The sequence below is a fragment of the Belonocnema kinseyi genome, chromosome 9 (genome assembly GCF_010883055.1).
Source record: "Belonocnema kinseyi isolate 2016_QV_RU_SX_M_011 chromosome 9, B_treatae_v1, whole genome shotgun sequence".
NCBI classification, from domain to species: Eukaryota; Metazoa; Arthropoda; class Insecta; order Hymenoptera; family Cynipidae; genus Belonocnema; species Belonocnema kinseyi.
Genome location: NC_046665.1, coordinates 105170096 through 105186600, shown reverse-complemented (window position 1 = coordinate 105186600; position 16505 = coordinate 105170096). Strand labels below are relative to the sequence as shown.

At 29.8% G+C, this 16505-nt stretch overlaps 1 protein-coding gene across 1 annotated transcript in view; it reads right to left on the bottom strand.

The window, feature by feature from the left end:
* The window catches only part of LOC117180674 (uncharacterized serine-rich protein C215.13-like), a 29202-nt gene that overhangs the window by 5190 nt on the left and 7507 nt on the right, over nucleotides 1-16505 (bottom strand). The window contains exons 4-5 of the mRNA XM_033373164.1: nucleotides 15064-15270; nucleotides 10052-10270 (exon numbers count right to left, since the gene is read on the bottom strand). Of these exons, the coding sequence (XP_033229055.1) occupies nucleotides 10052-10270; nucleotides 15064-15270 (426 nt within the window). The remainder of the gene's footprint in view (nucleotides 1-10051; nucleotides 10271-15063; nucleotides 15271-16505) is intronic.

Below are 16505 nucleotides of genomic sequence, written 5' to 3'. Positions count from 1 at the left end.
TTATTCTGGGTACAGCACATAGAGTTGCAAATGGAAGAGACCCTCTTCTTAAAATGATCAGGAATCACGAAAAAGTGGGCAAAGGAGCATTTCTGTACAAAGTAGCGGAACAGGCTGCTGAAACACTCGGACTTGACTTCAGTATTAGGGGTGAGCAAAATGCATCAAATCTTATCTATCTCGAGTACTCACTCCTGAAAGCGCGGATTAAGAAAGCACAAGAGAAAAACTTTCGTGAACAGCCCCTCGATAAGAGGATGCACGGTATCTTCCACAGAAATCTGAACGATCAGTCAATGTCTTGTGAGCTAACGTTTGCTTTCCTTAAATCGCCCGGATTGCAGTCTGGTACAGAGGGTTTCATTTTTGCATGCCAAGACGGTGTCATTTCCACCTTAACATACCGTCGCCACATTTTGAGCCAAGACATTCCCGATGATAGCTGCAGGGCGTGCCATGCACACCCCGAGCATTTAGCTCACATACTATCTAGTTGTCCAAATCACGCGGGAACGACCTACATTCAAAGGCACAATGCGGCACTAAGAGTGCTTTATTAACATCTCTGTCACTTCTACGGCATTCACCTTAATATCGCTCCTCTAAATGCTCCTAGGGAAATTGAGTCAATTGTAGAGAATGGAAAGTGCTGCATATACTGGAACTTTATATTCTCGACAATTGTTTCTGTTGCTCACTCGAGGCCTGACATGGTTCTTCTTGACTTCGAGAAGCGAACCATGTTCGTTATCGAATTTTCGGCACCAGCTGACAAAAACTTCATAGCCAAGGAGAATGAAAAGAAAGAGAGGTATCGAGACCTTATAAAGGAGTTGCAACGATTGTACCCGGAATATTCTGTTAAACTGATCGTCCTTATCATCGGCGCTCTTGGAGGTGCCAAGCTTTCACTTGCTAATGGCCTAAAGAGCATCCTTGCGTGTCAACAATATGCTAGAACACTTGCGGGAAAAATTCAGAAGGCGGATGTCCTTGGGTCACTCCGTGTTCTTAGGGTGCACGAGGCTTTTGCTGGATCGTCGTATTGATTCCTTTACAGACTGTAACCACCTATCTCACGGTTGTGAGACGTGGTTGTGGCTGAAATTTTAACGCGATTTCGCTGGAAGCGGGTGCAATTTTTGAGATTAGCACCCGCTCCTGGCGAAATCCTGCGGTTGTCCTTATGACAAATTTTTAATTATATCAGTCAAGTGGCCATCACGGGTATATGGGTGAGTAGGGGGCGCCATGTTTCTATCAACTGATATTTCTAATGCATTGTGACTCTATTTCTCTCTGGCGTGACTACTTAGAATTTTTTAATATGTTAGGCTCTTTTACATTGATATACATAAAAAGCTTCTTTAAAACTTCTAAAAGTGGTTATTGGGTGTTCATGATTTATGAATATGGCTAGCTGGCTCCATATTTTATTTTCATTATAGTCAGAGTATTTGCCACATCTTTCGTAGTGCCTCAGAGTGTGGAAGTAGGATGTATATATTTGCTTAAATGAAGTGAAAGATATTAAGCCTATGTAAATTTTATTTTGGATAATGAGCGGGTTGCTATAATTTATAAATATTGAGGGATTATCAACTAATAGGACTATTAATAATTAATGAATAACTTTGAATAATATGTAATCCATATTGAGTATATCATAACGTGTATTTTAGAATGTTTTATCTTTGCTCATTGGGACACGTGTAAAATAGCGCCGCACATTTACTTATAGTTATAAATATATTATACTATTATATTCACCAATAGAATTAAGTATCACGGCCAAGGACAAGACCAGAATCCAGACAATCCTCATTTTTCAAGTGAGAGAAACACTAGTTGATGTATTGATGACAAAGTTTATTAAAAATGCAACTAATGAATATTCTACCGCTTCAGTAACTGATATAATATATACTATATTTTGCTATTTCTTATATTACATGGGAGAAGATTATACTGCTGATATATTTACATTTCATTAAAATAGTCTTCAGGTTATCTGATTAAAACCAATTTCGCAATTTCTGTAATCTCTTTCGTTTAACGAGAAGCTGCTCTCTACATGTCAAATTTATATGGAGGCTACTATCACGACCCAATTGAAACTTTAAAAGCATAATATAAATTCTGAAATATATGCTTAAACATTAATTTTAAATCATTATTATTAGTAATATTTTTATTAGCATTATTCAAATCTGAGAAGCTAATCACTCGACCTTTGTAGATATACATCTCTGAAAAATATGGTGAACACTACACTGATATAATTCAATTACATTTTTTCTAAAAATACGAACCAGTGTTAGGCAAGTTACTTTTTTTTAGAAACTAGTCAAAGTTAGATTACTTAGCGAAAAAAGTAACTAGTTAAACTTACGTTACTTGTAACTGTAACTAGTTACATTTACTAGATAAAGTGACTTCAAGTTACCTAAAAAGTTACTTTTTTCTCTTCCTTAATTTTTTAATTTTAAAATAAAAATAATTAATACAAGATTGATAAATTTATCATTATGCTTATGTTATTATAACAAAAATATTTTCAATTAATTAAAATATTATTTTAAAAAACAGACAATGGTTTAATAAATAAAACATTTGACAGATATTCCGTCAAGTGAACAGTAATATATAATTAATATATAAGTTACTGCAAAAATCTAACTACTTTACGTTACAAGTTACTTTAGAAAAAGTAACTAAGTTACGCTGAAGGTTTAGAAATAACGTAACTTTTTAGTAACTTAGTTACTTGTAACAAGTTGTTACCCAACACTGATACGCACCATGTTTCAAAATTTCAAAGGTTTCCAATACAGTAGGAGTAGAGCTGGGCACATAATTCCTTAACTACATTACTGAAATATACGTATTTCGGCACCATATAGTGGACGTATTTTGTTTATTATCTTGAAAATGCATTCTAATAACAGAACCTAACTTATTTTTACACGAAGCGCTACATCAAATTCAAAATTTGGGATAATAAAGAAGAAACTCTAAGAAAGGTATGCCTGGTCCTAAATTTGAATAATTATGAAAAAAGTTTTTTTTTAATTACCTTTTTTCTCTTTTTTGTAATTATTAAAATTTAGGACCAGATTCACCTGAGTGATTTTTATTTTTTATCCCAAATTTTTAACTCAATGTGGCGCTTCGTGTGAATATAAATTACAAAATAAAACAAGTGTCGGTAAGGTAGAAATCTGATCACGTGACCCACTCGGCACATGACCTTAAAAATGCTTTTGATTTGTTCATTTGTATATCAAATATGTAGGATACATTTGTCTATACAATATGTATAATAGTCAGACAATATGATGTTAATTTGTATGTGTCTATGTTGCAATTATTTTAGGAGATAACATTTGAAGTGACACTTACCGTGAATATCACATTTTCACATATGTGTTAAAGATACAGTTTCTGATTACAATATACGACATCCATCAAATTCAAAGGATTAAAAACATGTGCGCATGTTTTAAAGTATCGATAAATTCACAGATAACCTTTTTCATTACTTTCCAACTTCTTTCTGTGATCTGTCTGAAACTAAATATCTGATCTGCATATGATCCTTCTGACATCAATTTATTTATAATTTACTTATAAATACTTATAGATAAATATAAATAAATGTAAACGGCTTAGAAACGTACACGGCCAAGTATTTGAATGCTGGAAAGGCCCCCACCTCTAACGCGCGTTTGCAGATTATTTTTTGCAGACGACGTTCATTGGTTGCCCCGGCTTTGTATCGATGAGGGCGCGGTAAGTAACTTTTTCAAGTGCGCCTGTGCCGAAAAGCGCGGGTTTATTTGAAATCAATAAATACTATAGATGATAATACAGAGGACTATACCCAAATATCAATGGAATAACAGACCATAACCGGAGTTCTTGAGTACTCAGTCGAACATATTGCGCAATATTATGCATTATAATTGTAAACGGTTCCAAAGGCCCTGATGTGCGCACTTAACATTGTCGCGAACTTTTAGAATCACTGCACGTAAATCAGTGATTTTTCAATATTTTTGTTGACGTTTAAAAACTTTTTAACTAAAATTCAATATAATAGAATCAAAAACGTCTGGAATATTTCGCAGAATAGTGCGTTTTGGAGCATAACGTTGTGGAAACGTTGAAAAATATAATATTGAATATTAATACTTTCCAAGTGTTTCATGGCAGAAGAAGTGACAATGTTAGCAGCCAGGGAGCTTAACACATGTGACTGTAACTACATACGAAATTCTGGAGAAAATATTTTACACGTAAAGTAAGTCATGAAGATTTTGGGGAGTTAATTGTATTTCGTGACAGTGAACTAGATAAATATTATTATTTGTACATTTATGACTTACTTTCACGTTCAGAATTTTTTTAGCAGTTAATAAAAATAATCGCAATATTTCCCAAGTTCCTGCAAATTTCCGTTTGCAATCAATTTCATTTTTTCCCATAAATTTGGTGGGTTTTAATGAATTTTCATAAATTTAATAAAATGTTCAGAAATTCGCAAAGATTTCATGAATTTTCATCACTGTCCATGAATTTCACCAATGTCATAAATTTTCAATGTTTCCAGAAATTTCAATAAATTTCTAGCATTTTCTCAAATTCTAACAAATTTAATACATTTTCATAAATTTCCATTAATTTAATACATTTGTGAAGAAGTTTTAATAATTTATGTACTCTTCTTCACCTAAAAATTTCCAATCAAATAGAATATTTTTCTCAATTTTCAAAATCAAAATTTTAACTTATTGGATAATTCATTTTGAATGAAATTTAAATCAAATTAATCATTGTTGTCCTTAATTTTAGTTAAAATTAAGAAATGAAGTCATTGGTAATTTTATTTCAAATCAAATTCAAATCAAGTTAATTTAAAAAATTTTTAAATTGTGCTGTATCATTATCGGTTGAAATTTTTTTTTTTGATTTATGAAAAAAATTCGTCGTTTTTTAAAGGAAATTGACCTTCCTCAAAAAAAATCTCTTTTTGATAGAAATTTATCCTTTTTGTGTCGTTTTACTTCTCACTAATTCTTAGGTCGTTTTTGCTTTCGCGTGTTTGTAGTTCGCTTTTTCAGACTTTTTTTTAGTACGTATTTGCCCTGAGAGTGTCATATGAAGATAAGTATTTTTTCCGTGTAATGAAATTATGTAATAAAATTTTATTTGAAATAAAATTTCCGATACAAAATTATCAACATCAAAATGAAGTCACTGGTAATTTTATTTCAAGTCAAATATTGTTGATAATTTTGTATCGCAAATTTTATTTCAAGTCAAATATTGTTGATAATTTTGTATCGCAAATTTTATTTCAAATAAAATTTTATTACATAATTTCATTACACGGAAAAAATACTTATCTTCATATGACACTCTCAGGGCAAATGCGTACTAAAAAAAAGTCTGGAAAAGCGAACTACAAACACGCGAAAGCAAAAACGACCTAAGAATTAGTGAGAAGTAAAACGACACAAGAAGGATAAATTTCTATCAAAAAGAGATTTTTTTTTGAGGAATGTTAATTTCCTTTAAAAAACGACGCATTTTTTTCATAAATCAAAAAAGAATTTCAACCGATAATGATACAGCACAATTCTTTAATTTAAAAAATTAATCGTCAACAAAATATTAAAATTCCTAAAAAGAAAAAATAAATCTTTTTTAACCAAAAAATGCCTTTTTGAAACACGAAGAATAATTTAGTAAGAAAAAACGTAAACTTTTAACTAAAAACAGACCATTTTTAAGCAAAAAAATTAACAGAATAGTTCAATATTTAACGAAAAATATATAATTTTTCAACCAGAAACGATAAGTTTTTAATCGAAAATGATAAGTTAATACTTAATGATTAAAAAGTATTTTTTCAACCAAAAATAATCGAATTTTCAATGAAGGTGTTAAATGATCAACCAAAAGAATAAATTTTTTACCAAAATGGATAAATTTTTAAAGAAGAATAATAATTTTCTACTAGAAAAGAAGAATTTTCAACTGAAACAAAAATAACAAGATTCTCACATTTTTAATATAAAATATAATATTAAAACTAAAAAAATAAGTATTTAACCAAAAATGTAATAGTTACATTTTCAGTTTAAAAAATGTAATTTTCGATGGAAACAATGAATTTTCAAATGAAAAATATTATTTTTAACAAAAAATTTAACATGTAAATTTTAAATTCGAGAATTTAATTTTGAACAAAAAGAAAACAATCGAATTTACTACAGAATAATTAGAATTTTAAACAAAGAAGTGAACGCATAAACAACAAGAATAATATTCTACCAATGATATAAATTTTTAACCATATGCATACTTGAATTTAAATTAAAAAAGATACATTTTTAACAAAAAATGAAATTAATACATGTTCAGTTAAAAAAATTAATGAAAAAGCAAAAAAAAAAATTTTTTAACGGAAAGCAGACTTTTCAAACCAATAATTTGTTTACCAAAAAGCCATAATTTCAACTAAAACAGAATTCTATTTTAACCAAAAAACAATACATTTTTAATTCAGGAAAGTAATTTTCAAACAGAAAGTTCTTTAAAAAAAAGACTTTTTAAAAAATTAATGAATTTTCAACCATGAATGCCATTGTGACATATTCCATCAAAAAAATAATTTTAAAAGTATGAATTTACCAAAAATATTTAACCAGATAGTTGAATGTGTCAACTAAAAAATATTTTTCATCCCGGAATGGAATAGTTTAATTTTCAGCGGAAGAAAATTTTTTAACCAAAATGTTTATACTCTTTCTGTAAAAAAAAGTTTAAATAAGTAGATCAAAAATCATTATTCTATCGACAAAAACTATTTAAAAATTACCTCCTTTTGCTGATAATTAAACTATTTTGTTGAAAAATCAATTTTAAATATTTCATTTTTGGTTAAATATTTATTTTTTAGACTAAATTCATTTTTGAAGTTGAAAATTGCTTTCATGTTTGCTTCATATTCGTCATTTTTAGAGAAAATTAATTTCGTTGATAGAAAATTTATCTTCTTATTAGAATATTATTCTTGTTGTTTGTGCATTCACTTCAGTGTTTGAAAAATTAACTATTCGGTTGTCAATTCGATTGTTTTTGTTGCTGTTTAAAATTGATTTTTTTTAATTGGAAATTTAACTGTTTCATTTTTGGTCTAAAGTTTATATTTGACGTTATAAATTAATTTTTTTATTAGTAATTCAACTATTTTGTTGAAAATTGAAGTATTTGATTCGAAATTTTATTTTATTTTTTGCTTGGAAATTGACCGTATTCAGTTTAAAATTAATCTGTTTTGGTAGAGAATTATTCTCCTTTTTAAAAAATGCATCTATTTTATTCAAGAATTCATTTCTTCCGTTGGAAATGCATCCTTTTTGTACAAATTGTTTTAATTTTGAATTCATGTTTCCAGTAGAAAATTATTGTTTTGAACATTAAATTATTTGTTTTCAAATTAAATTTTTTGCTTGAAAATTTAAATATTTTGTTGAAACTTTTTTTGTGGGTTATAACTTTTTTTCTGTTGAACAATTAACCTTTGTTTGAATTCGATTTTTTTCTTTATTCAAAAATTATTTTTTGAATTCAAAATTTAAGTGTCCCATTTTTTGTTAAAAATTAAACTTTTTCACTGCAAAGTTAATTTCTTTGTTTTTGAAAATTGAACTATTCTGTTGAAAATTCCATTTTTTATTCAAACATTCAATTAGTCGATTTTTTATTCAATATGTTTGCCTAAACTTAAAATTCGTTTCTAAAGTTGAAAATTGAGCAACTTTGTTGAAAAGTTTCAAGTGGAAACTTAAGTATAAACTAAAATTTTCAGTTATACAATGTATTTATTGTTATTTTAGGCCCTGAACTCTTGTTTCCTATATATATATATATATATTTACATACAGTGAATAATATTTTCCTCTTCGCAAAAAAAAGGATTCTAAGGTAACTCAGGACCTTAAAAACAGAATAAATTTGAGGAGCTGCTGATTAGATCTTCATTCGTGAAGTCGGGCGAGCTCGGTTCATGTTCGCGCATTTTCGGCTTTACACGAGGCTGGTCTTCGCAGAAGGAAAGTGGGGGAAATCCTCCTGTGTCGTTTTACCTCTCGCTAATTGTTAGGTCGTTTTTGCTCTCGCGTATTTTTACTTCGCTTTGCCGCGAGTTTTTTTTTAGTTCGCTTTTGCTTTGGGCGTGTCATATAAGTTACACAAAAATTCTATTAAAGTAATCGCAATAAAAATTTTTTGGACAATCGAATGGTTTTGCATTTTTTATCAGTTACATATTTTGGAAGATGAAGAACTTTCTCATATCATTTTTAAAAACAACAACAACTTTGATGTATAAAGTTTCTTTGTGCCTAGCGTCTCCCTAAAATGAGAATATTGGATTTTTTTCAATTTCAGCTATCACACCTATGTAAATATTGTTCACATTTTCAGGTAGATTTCGAGGAACTGAAAAAATCCTTACTAGAGTGGGAAAAATTTAAATATCTTTGTCAGTTAAATATATATATATATATATATATATTATTGCCTTCATTAAAATTGTGCAAATAAATAAAGTTTGCATAAGAAGAAAATTATGACATAAGAATGATGCTACAATTATGAAGTTCCAATTTTTTTATAATTTGCTTTAGAAACTGAGAATATTGTAAAGAGCATTCTAATTTAAAACACAGGAACATTTCAATTAACTAAAAAATAAAACATTTCCTGTTTTATACATTACAAAAATGTACCAGCCCAAAAAATATTTTGAAACCACAAAATTGTAAAAGATTAAAAACTAAAGAAAGTGATAAAAGCAATATATTAGCAAGCTAACTTTTTATGAATTGAGAAATGACAAGTATGCCGAGTCCATTTTGCCTATGGGTTTCTTCTATTATTTTTTCGTAAACGTTTGAACCTTCTAAGGCAATACGTGTGCTTGCTTATTTATTTATTTCTATATAATAAAATGTTTTTAGAATTTTATCCAATTATTTGCTTCTAAAATTATTTTCACAATTAATTTATTATTATTTATTATGAAAATAAAAATTGGAAACATCACAATAAATAAAACATTTTAAACTTGAAAAAACATGTATTTTAACAATAGATTTTGCAATCGTATTTTATATTGCCTTCGCTTCATGCAAATTTTTAAAAATGGTTTGAATTCTAATAAATAATGGCTCAAGATTTCGAAGAAAAAAATCTCTTCAACTCTACTGTTTCCAAGTTTTAAAATAAATTCTGATGTTTCTCGATTAGTTTAAACAATTTAAAAAAATATATTTTTAAAAAATAGCTGCATTGAAAGATTATTGACTTATTGCTTAAACTGGAAATACTAGATCTGCTGAGGATATTTGTGAAAATTAGAATATTTTTTTAAATTGAATTGAAAAAATATCAATTACCAGAACTGTTTTAAATACTGTCAAAATAATGCAGCTATTTTTTCTGGTCTCGAAAAATTTCCGTTCATTTTCTGATTTGCTGGTACAGCGGCCATCTTAAAATGGGACTTCAAAATCAAAAACTCACAGTTTTCAATATTTTAACCTTTAATTTTAAAACGCCTGTCTATAAAATTATGGTACGCGTATTATTTGATAACTCTTTGCGATGCCGTCTTTGGTGCCTACTGCACATTTCGCAATTTCTTCTGGGGTCAATTCTGTAACTATGCCACTGTCCATGTTTATTTTTGCCCTTTTTAACCCTTTATACAAAGGTTTATATAGTGCTCGAAAATAATGGCTATTGTTTGATGAACTTGCAAATATTGCACAGACGTCGCCGTTGGATGTTGATAATACAATTTGTTCTCCAGTTGGCATGGGAAGAAGATCCTGTCTTTGGTTTCTCAACCGAATTATTTTATCACGAGGAAAAACGTATCTTCGAAGTTCAAATATAGGGGTCGAACTATTACGTGGAATAAGTCGAACAAATTTAAGATCTTCAAGTGTAAATCCAAGTACGCGAGAAAAAGTACGGCTTGCCGGAGGAGACCTCGACCTGGAACGAAGAGGTGGCTCGGCATGTTGTGGAGACAATGTAGAAGAAGATGGTCCGACAGGAGGAAAAGACGTTTCAGGAGATTCTCTTTCAAGCGAGGAAGAGGAAGAAGAAGAAGAAGAAGAAGAAGGTCTACGACGAGAAGGGCCAGAAATAGGCTCGCCATTTGGCAAGCAATCAAACCCTGAACTCAATTCTGCAAGAAAAAACAGAGCATTATATTTTACTCAAAGTATACAATTGTATGTTACGGTATTTCATTAGTTTCGAATTTGATTGTAATTGACAACATAGCTCATTACACCATTCACGTTCAAAAAGTACTCCTAGCTTATTTCGATGGTTGCTGGTTTGATTATTTTTAAATAGTAATTTTTTAGGTGATTCAAGTTCAAGGCTGCTGAGACTGGAACTGTGAAATGTGCTAGGGGTGGTTTTTTGGAATTGTTGATTATTATCGTTTGATGAATGGAAATATCTATTTGCGTCTATTGGATCCAAGGCAGCTGACCTAGGGATCGTCAATTAATTATCTTAATGAAGATTTTAAGGGTTGTTGAGTATTGCGCTTTTGATGGGAATATGAACTAGATTCTTTTAAAGATAAGGTAGGGTTCATGAAATCTGCTAGAAGTGTTTTTTTTTAATCTTTGATTGATACTGCAAGGATGGGGATATATAATAAATTATTAAGGGGGCAACTGGTGTGGTTTCTGTAGTTCAATTTTTTCGGCGATTTTAGTCGGAGGCAGGTGAGATGGAGTCCGTGGTAGTGATTTTAAATGTAATTTTTTGCCATGAAACCAAACTCGTCCTCACTGAAACCAAATTCATCCTCATCATTTGCCTAGTACGCCAAGTTTTTGACATAAACGGGATAAAATGGAAAAAATGCACACTTTGGTTAGTTAAGAGCAACAGCACAAAAAAATTCAACACACTTTTACTAACGTATTCAAAGTCACTAGTTTTCAACTTTATAATGCACTTAAGGTCGTTGTGATTGGATTGTTTTTTCGAAAGAAATGACCAATTCAAAAAAGTGATGCTATCGAATCATTCACAGGATACTGCTTTATATTATTTTTTTTGCTTTAATCGAATAAATATTTTTATGATAACTATATACTTTATACTAATATGCACAAATATAAAAACATGTTGGAGGATTTTTATGCGCTGTTGCCATAAAGTTGAAACTCATTACTTTATCTTGAAATAAATAACCTTGAACACGAATGCGTTTGTACCACTAATAAAAGTGCAAAACTAGTAGAAAAAATAGTAGTACTTTTGAAGACGCTACTAAAAATGTGTTGGAGTTTTTTTGTGCAGTTGCTGTGAAATAAACAAAATTTTACGGCAGCTGTGCTGTTATAAAAGTTCTTAAATTAAAATTGTCATATCTTTGGAAAAAATTCAATCTGGACGATTGAAATTTCATTTTAACGGTAAAAAGTATGGTACCATTCGAAAACCTTAGTAAAACGTTTTTATATTCTATGCTGTTGCTATAAAGTATCTACATTTGCCAAAATAGCGAATTTCCCTCACTCTACTCCGTTTATTTAAAAAGTTTATGTGCTACGAAAAATCTGAGATCCGATTCGGGTTTAACGCAAGAAATTAAACTGAAAACCACTAGCACATTTAAAAAAAAATTATCCAAAATTTGAAGGTCTGTGTTATTTTTAATTTTTAAATAATTTCAAGAATTTTAGCTCAACAAAACTACAATAAGGATCGTAAATTGTTCTAGGAGTCGTTTTTTGTCATTTCTGAACTTTAGTTTGGGCATCGTGACATCTACTAGATTCTTAAGAAGGTGATTGGTGTGCTTATTATCAATTTAAAAAATGTATTTGCTGTTTCGCGTGACTACTCAGAATTTTTTAATATAATGGGTGTTTTTTAGGAAAAGTTTTTAGATTTGATTCGTGAAATGTCCAAAGGGTAGATTTTAGGGTCGACGGTGACGTATCTGACAAATCCAATTGAAATTTTTTACACTGGCTTACATTGATATACATTAAATGATTTGCTAAAAGTTCTAAAAGTGGTTATTGGGTGTTGATGATTTTTTAATAGGGCTACCTGGCTCCATATTTCATTTTCATGATAGAGTGTTCGCCACATCTGTCGTGGTGTCTCAGAGTGTGGCAGTGGGCTGTATATATTTGCTCAAATCAAGTGAAAGATATTAAGGCTATGTAAATTTTCTTTTGGATAATGGCCAGGCTACTAAAATGTAGAGATTTTGAAGAATTATCAACTAATAGGATTATTAATAATTATTGATTAACTTTGAATAATGTTTAATCTATGTTGAATATACTACAACGTGCATTTTAGAATCTTTTATCTTTTTTCCTCATTTGAACACGTGTAAAATAGCGCCTTACATTTACTTATAATTATAGATATATTGTACTATTATATTCACCAATAGAATTAAGTATCACGGCCAAGGTCAAGACTAGAATCGAGACAATCCTCATATTTTCAAGTGAGAGAAAAAACTGATTGATGTATTGATGACGAAGTTTATTAAGAATGAAAGTAATGAATATTCTACCGTTTCAGCAACTGATATAATATATACCTACTATATTTTTCTATCTCTTATATTAATTACATGGGACACGTTTTTATTGCTGAGATATTTACATTTCATTACAATAGTCTTCAGGTTATCTGATTCAAACTGATTTCGCAATTTCTGTAATCTGTTGCGTTTAACAAAAAGCTGCTTTCTCCATGTCAAATTTATATGACGGCCACTATCAGGACCTAATTGAAGCTTTAAAAAAATAATATAAATTCTAGAAAATATGCTGAAACATTAATTTGAAATCAGTATTATTAGCAATATTTTTATTAGCATTATTCAAATCTGAGAAGCTAATCACTCGACTTTCTTCTCTGATTCGCTTGAAGCTAAATATCTGATCCGCATATGATTCTCCTGACATCAATTTATTTATAATTTACTCATAAATACTTATAAATAAATATAGATAAGTAAATGTAAATGGCCTGGAAACGTACACGACCAAGTCGTTGGCAGGTTATTTTTATCAATCGACGTTCATTGGTTGGCCCGGAATTGTATCGATGAGGGCGCTGTAAGCAACTTTTTCAAGTGCGCCTGTGCCGAAAAGCGCGGGATTATTTGAAATAAATAAATACTATCAATAATAATACAGAGGACGAAACCCAAATATCAATGGAGTAACTCACGATAACCGAAGTGATTGAGTACTTTTTGAACATACCTACTCTACTCAGTAAGCTGATAGCTGTTTGACAATTGCACTTTCCTTTATAACTTTTTATTTTCAATATTGGAACGATAATTGCCTTTTTCTAATCATGTGAAACGTCAGCTTAGCAGTAAATAAAAAAATCGCAAATATTGTTGATAGTTTCGTATCGCAAATTCTTTTTAAATAAAATATTCTTCTGAACTTTAGTGCCGGAAATTTAATTTTAAATCAAATTTTATTACATAATTTCATAATACGGAAAAACACTCATTTTAATATAAGTTACACAAAAATTCAATTAAAGTACTCGCAATAGAAATGTTTTAAAAAATCTACTGTTTTTTTTTTAATTTTCATCAGTTACATATTTTGCAAAATGAAGAACTTTTACATACCATTTAAAAAAATTGATGTATAAAGTTTCTTTGTGCCTAGTGTTTTCCCAAAAATGAGAATATTGCATTTTATTAATTTCAGCCACTACACCCATTTAAAAATCGTTCACATTTTTCCGGTGGATTTCGAGAAACTGGAAACTTCCTCATTGGAATAAAGAAAGAAAAGTTAAATATCTTTGTTAGTTAAAAAATATATTTAAAATTGTGCAAACGAATAAAAATTGTATGAAAAAATTATGCCTCAACAATGATGCTATAATAATAAAATTAACATTTTTTTTATAATTTGTTTTAAAAACTGAGAATGTTTAAAAAACTATTTTATTGTTAAACATAAGGACATTTATAATAACTAAAAAATGAAAAAAGGCTAGTTTTCTACATTAAAAAAAATTTACCAGCCCAAAAACATATTTTTAAACCAAGCAATTGCAGAAGATGAAAAACTAAAGAAAGTGATAAAATAAATATATTAGCAAGCTAAATTTTTACGAATTTAGAAATTGCAATTATACCGAGGCCATTTTGTCTCTGGACTTTTTTCTATCATTTTTTCATGAACGTTTATTTCTTTTAATGCAAAATGTCTGCTTGCAAATTTATTTATTTCTGTATGATAAAATAATTGTAGAGTTTTTATTCAATTATTTGCTTCTGAAATGATGTTTGAAATTAATATAAAAAAAACTCTTCAGCTCTATTGTTTATAATTTTTTAAATAAATTCTACTGTTTCTGGAATGGTTCAAAGAATTTAAAAAAAATACAATATTTCAAAACAAATAACTGCATTCAAAGATTATTTACTTGCTGCTTAAACTGAAAATAGTAGATTTTCATTTCATAGAGGGACCTCAAAATCAAAAAGATACCGTTTTCAATATTTAAACCTTTAATTTTGAAAGGCCTATGTATAAAATTATGGTAAACGTATTATTTTAAAGTTCTTCAGTATTCCGTTTTTGATGCCTACTGCACATTTCGAAATTTCTGCCGGGGTCAGTTCTGTAACTGTGCTGCTGTCTATGTTTATTTTCGCCCGTTTCAACCCCTTAAACGAAGGTTTATATAGTGCACGAAAATAATGGCTATTGTTTGCTGATCTTGCAAATATTGCACAGACGTCACCATTGGATGTTGACAATACAATTTGTTCTCCGGTTGGCATAGGAAGAACACCCTGTCTTTGGTTTTTCAATCGAATCATTTTATCACGAGGAAAAACGTATCTTCGAAGTTCAAATATAGGGGTCGAACTGTTACAAGGAATAAGTCGAGCAAATCTAAGGTCTTCAAGTGTAAATCCAAGTACGCGAGAAAAAGTACGGCTTGCCGGAGGAGACCTCGACCTGGAACGAACAGGTGGTTCGACATGTTCTGGATACAATGCAGAAGAAGATGGTCCGACAGGAGGGGAAGACGTTTCAGGAGATTCTCTTTCAAGAGAAGAAGAGGAAGAGGGAGAAGTTCTGCGATGAGTTGGACCAAAAATAGGCTCGCCATTCGGCAAGCAGTCGAACTCTGAACTCAATCCTGCAAGAAGGAACAGAGGATTATATTTTTCTTAAAGTACGCAATTGTAAATTAAAATATTTCATTAGTTTCGAATGTGATTGTAATTGAAAATGTAGGTTAGTTGCTTAGAAACCGCCGATAGTACTTTAGCATGCTTAGCGACACTTTTAAGTACTGCTTTGTATTGTATTTTTTGTTTGAATCAAATAAATCTTTTTATGAATTCAAATAAACAGATTTAAAGCAATTGTATCGCTTAAGAAAAGTCAATTTTTTGTTCAAATTAAACAAATATGTAATATATATTTTATGCTCTGGCATAAAAGTGCTAAGATTAACATTCTCATATTTTTGCAAGAGAAAAAGAACTAATAATAATAATGAATAATGAACTTTGGATTATATGTAAGCTATATTAAATATACGTCAAAATGCATTTTAGAATGTTTTATCTTTGGTCATTTGAACACGTGTAAAATAGCGCCTTACATTTACTTATAATTATAGATATATTATACTATTATATTCACCAATAGAATTAAGTATCACGGCCAAGGTCAAGACTAGAATCCAGACAATCCTCATATTTTCAAGTGAGAGAAAAAACTGATTGATGTATTGATGACGAAGTTTATTAAGAATGAAAATAATGAATATTCTACCGCTTTGGTAACTGATATAATGTATACTATCTTTTGCTATCCCTTATATAGCAGGTCACAAGTTTCTACTGATGAGATATTTAAATTTCTTCAAAATATTCTTCAAGTTATCTGATTAAAACTGATTTCGCAATTTCTGTAATCTCTTGCGTTCAACGAAAAGCTGCTTTCGACGTGTCAAATTTATATGAAGGCTACTATCACGACCCAGTTGAAGCCTTTAAAAAAAAATACAAATTCTAAGAAATATGCTAAAACATTCATTTTAAATTATTATTATTAGTAATATTTTTATTTACATGATTCAAACCTTTGAAACTAATCAATCGACTTTTAAAGATATGTACCTCCGAAAAATATGCTGAAAATTAAACTGATGTGATTCAATTAGATTTTTTCTAAACATGCGCACCATATTTCAAGATTTCAAAGATTTCCAATATACATATAGTAGAGAGATTTGGTGTATTTTCTTGAAAATCCGTCTTCAGAACGGCATATAAAAATTTTATTTTTAGTCTAGAAGTTTCATGGTCAAATTGAGGGAGTACAGAAGAGTGACAAAAAAGGTGGCTCCTTTTGAAGGGGGTG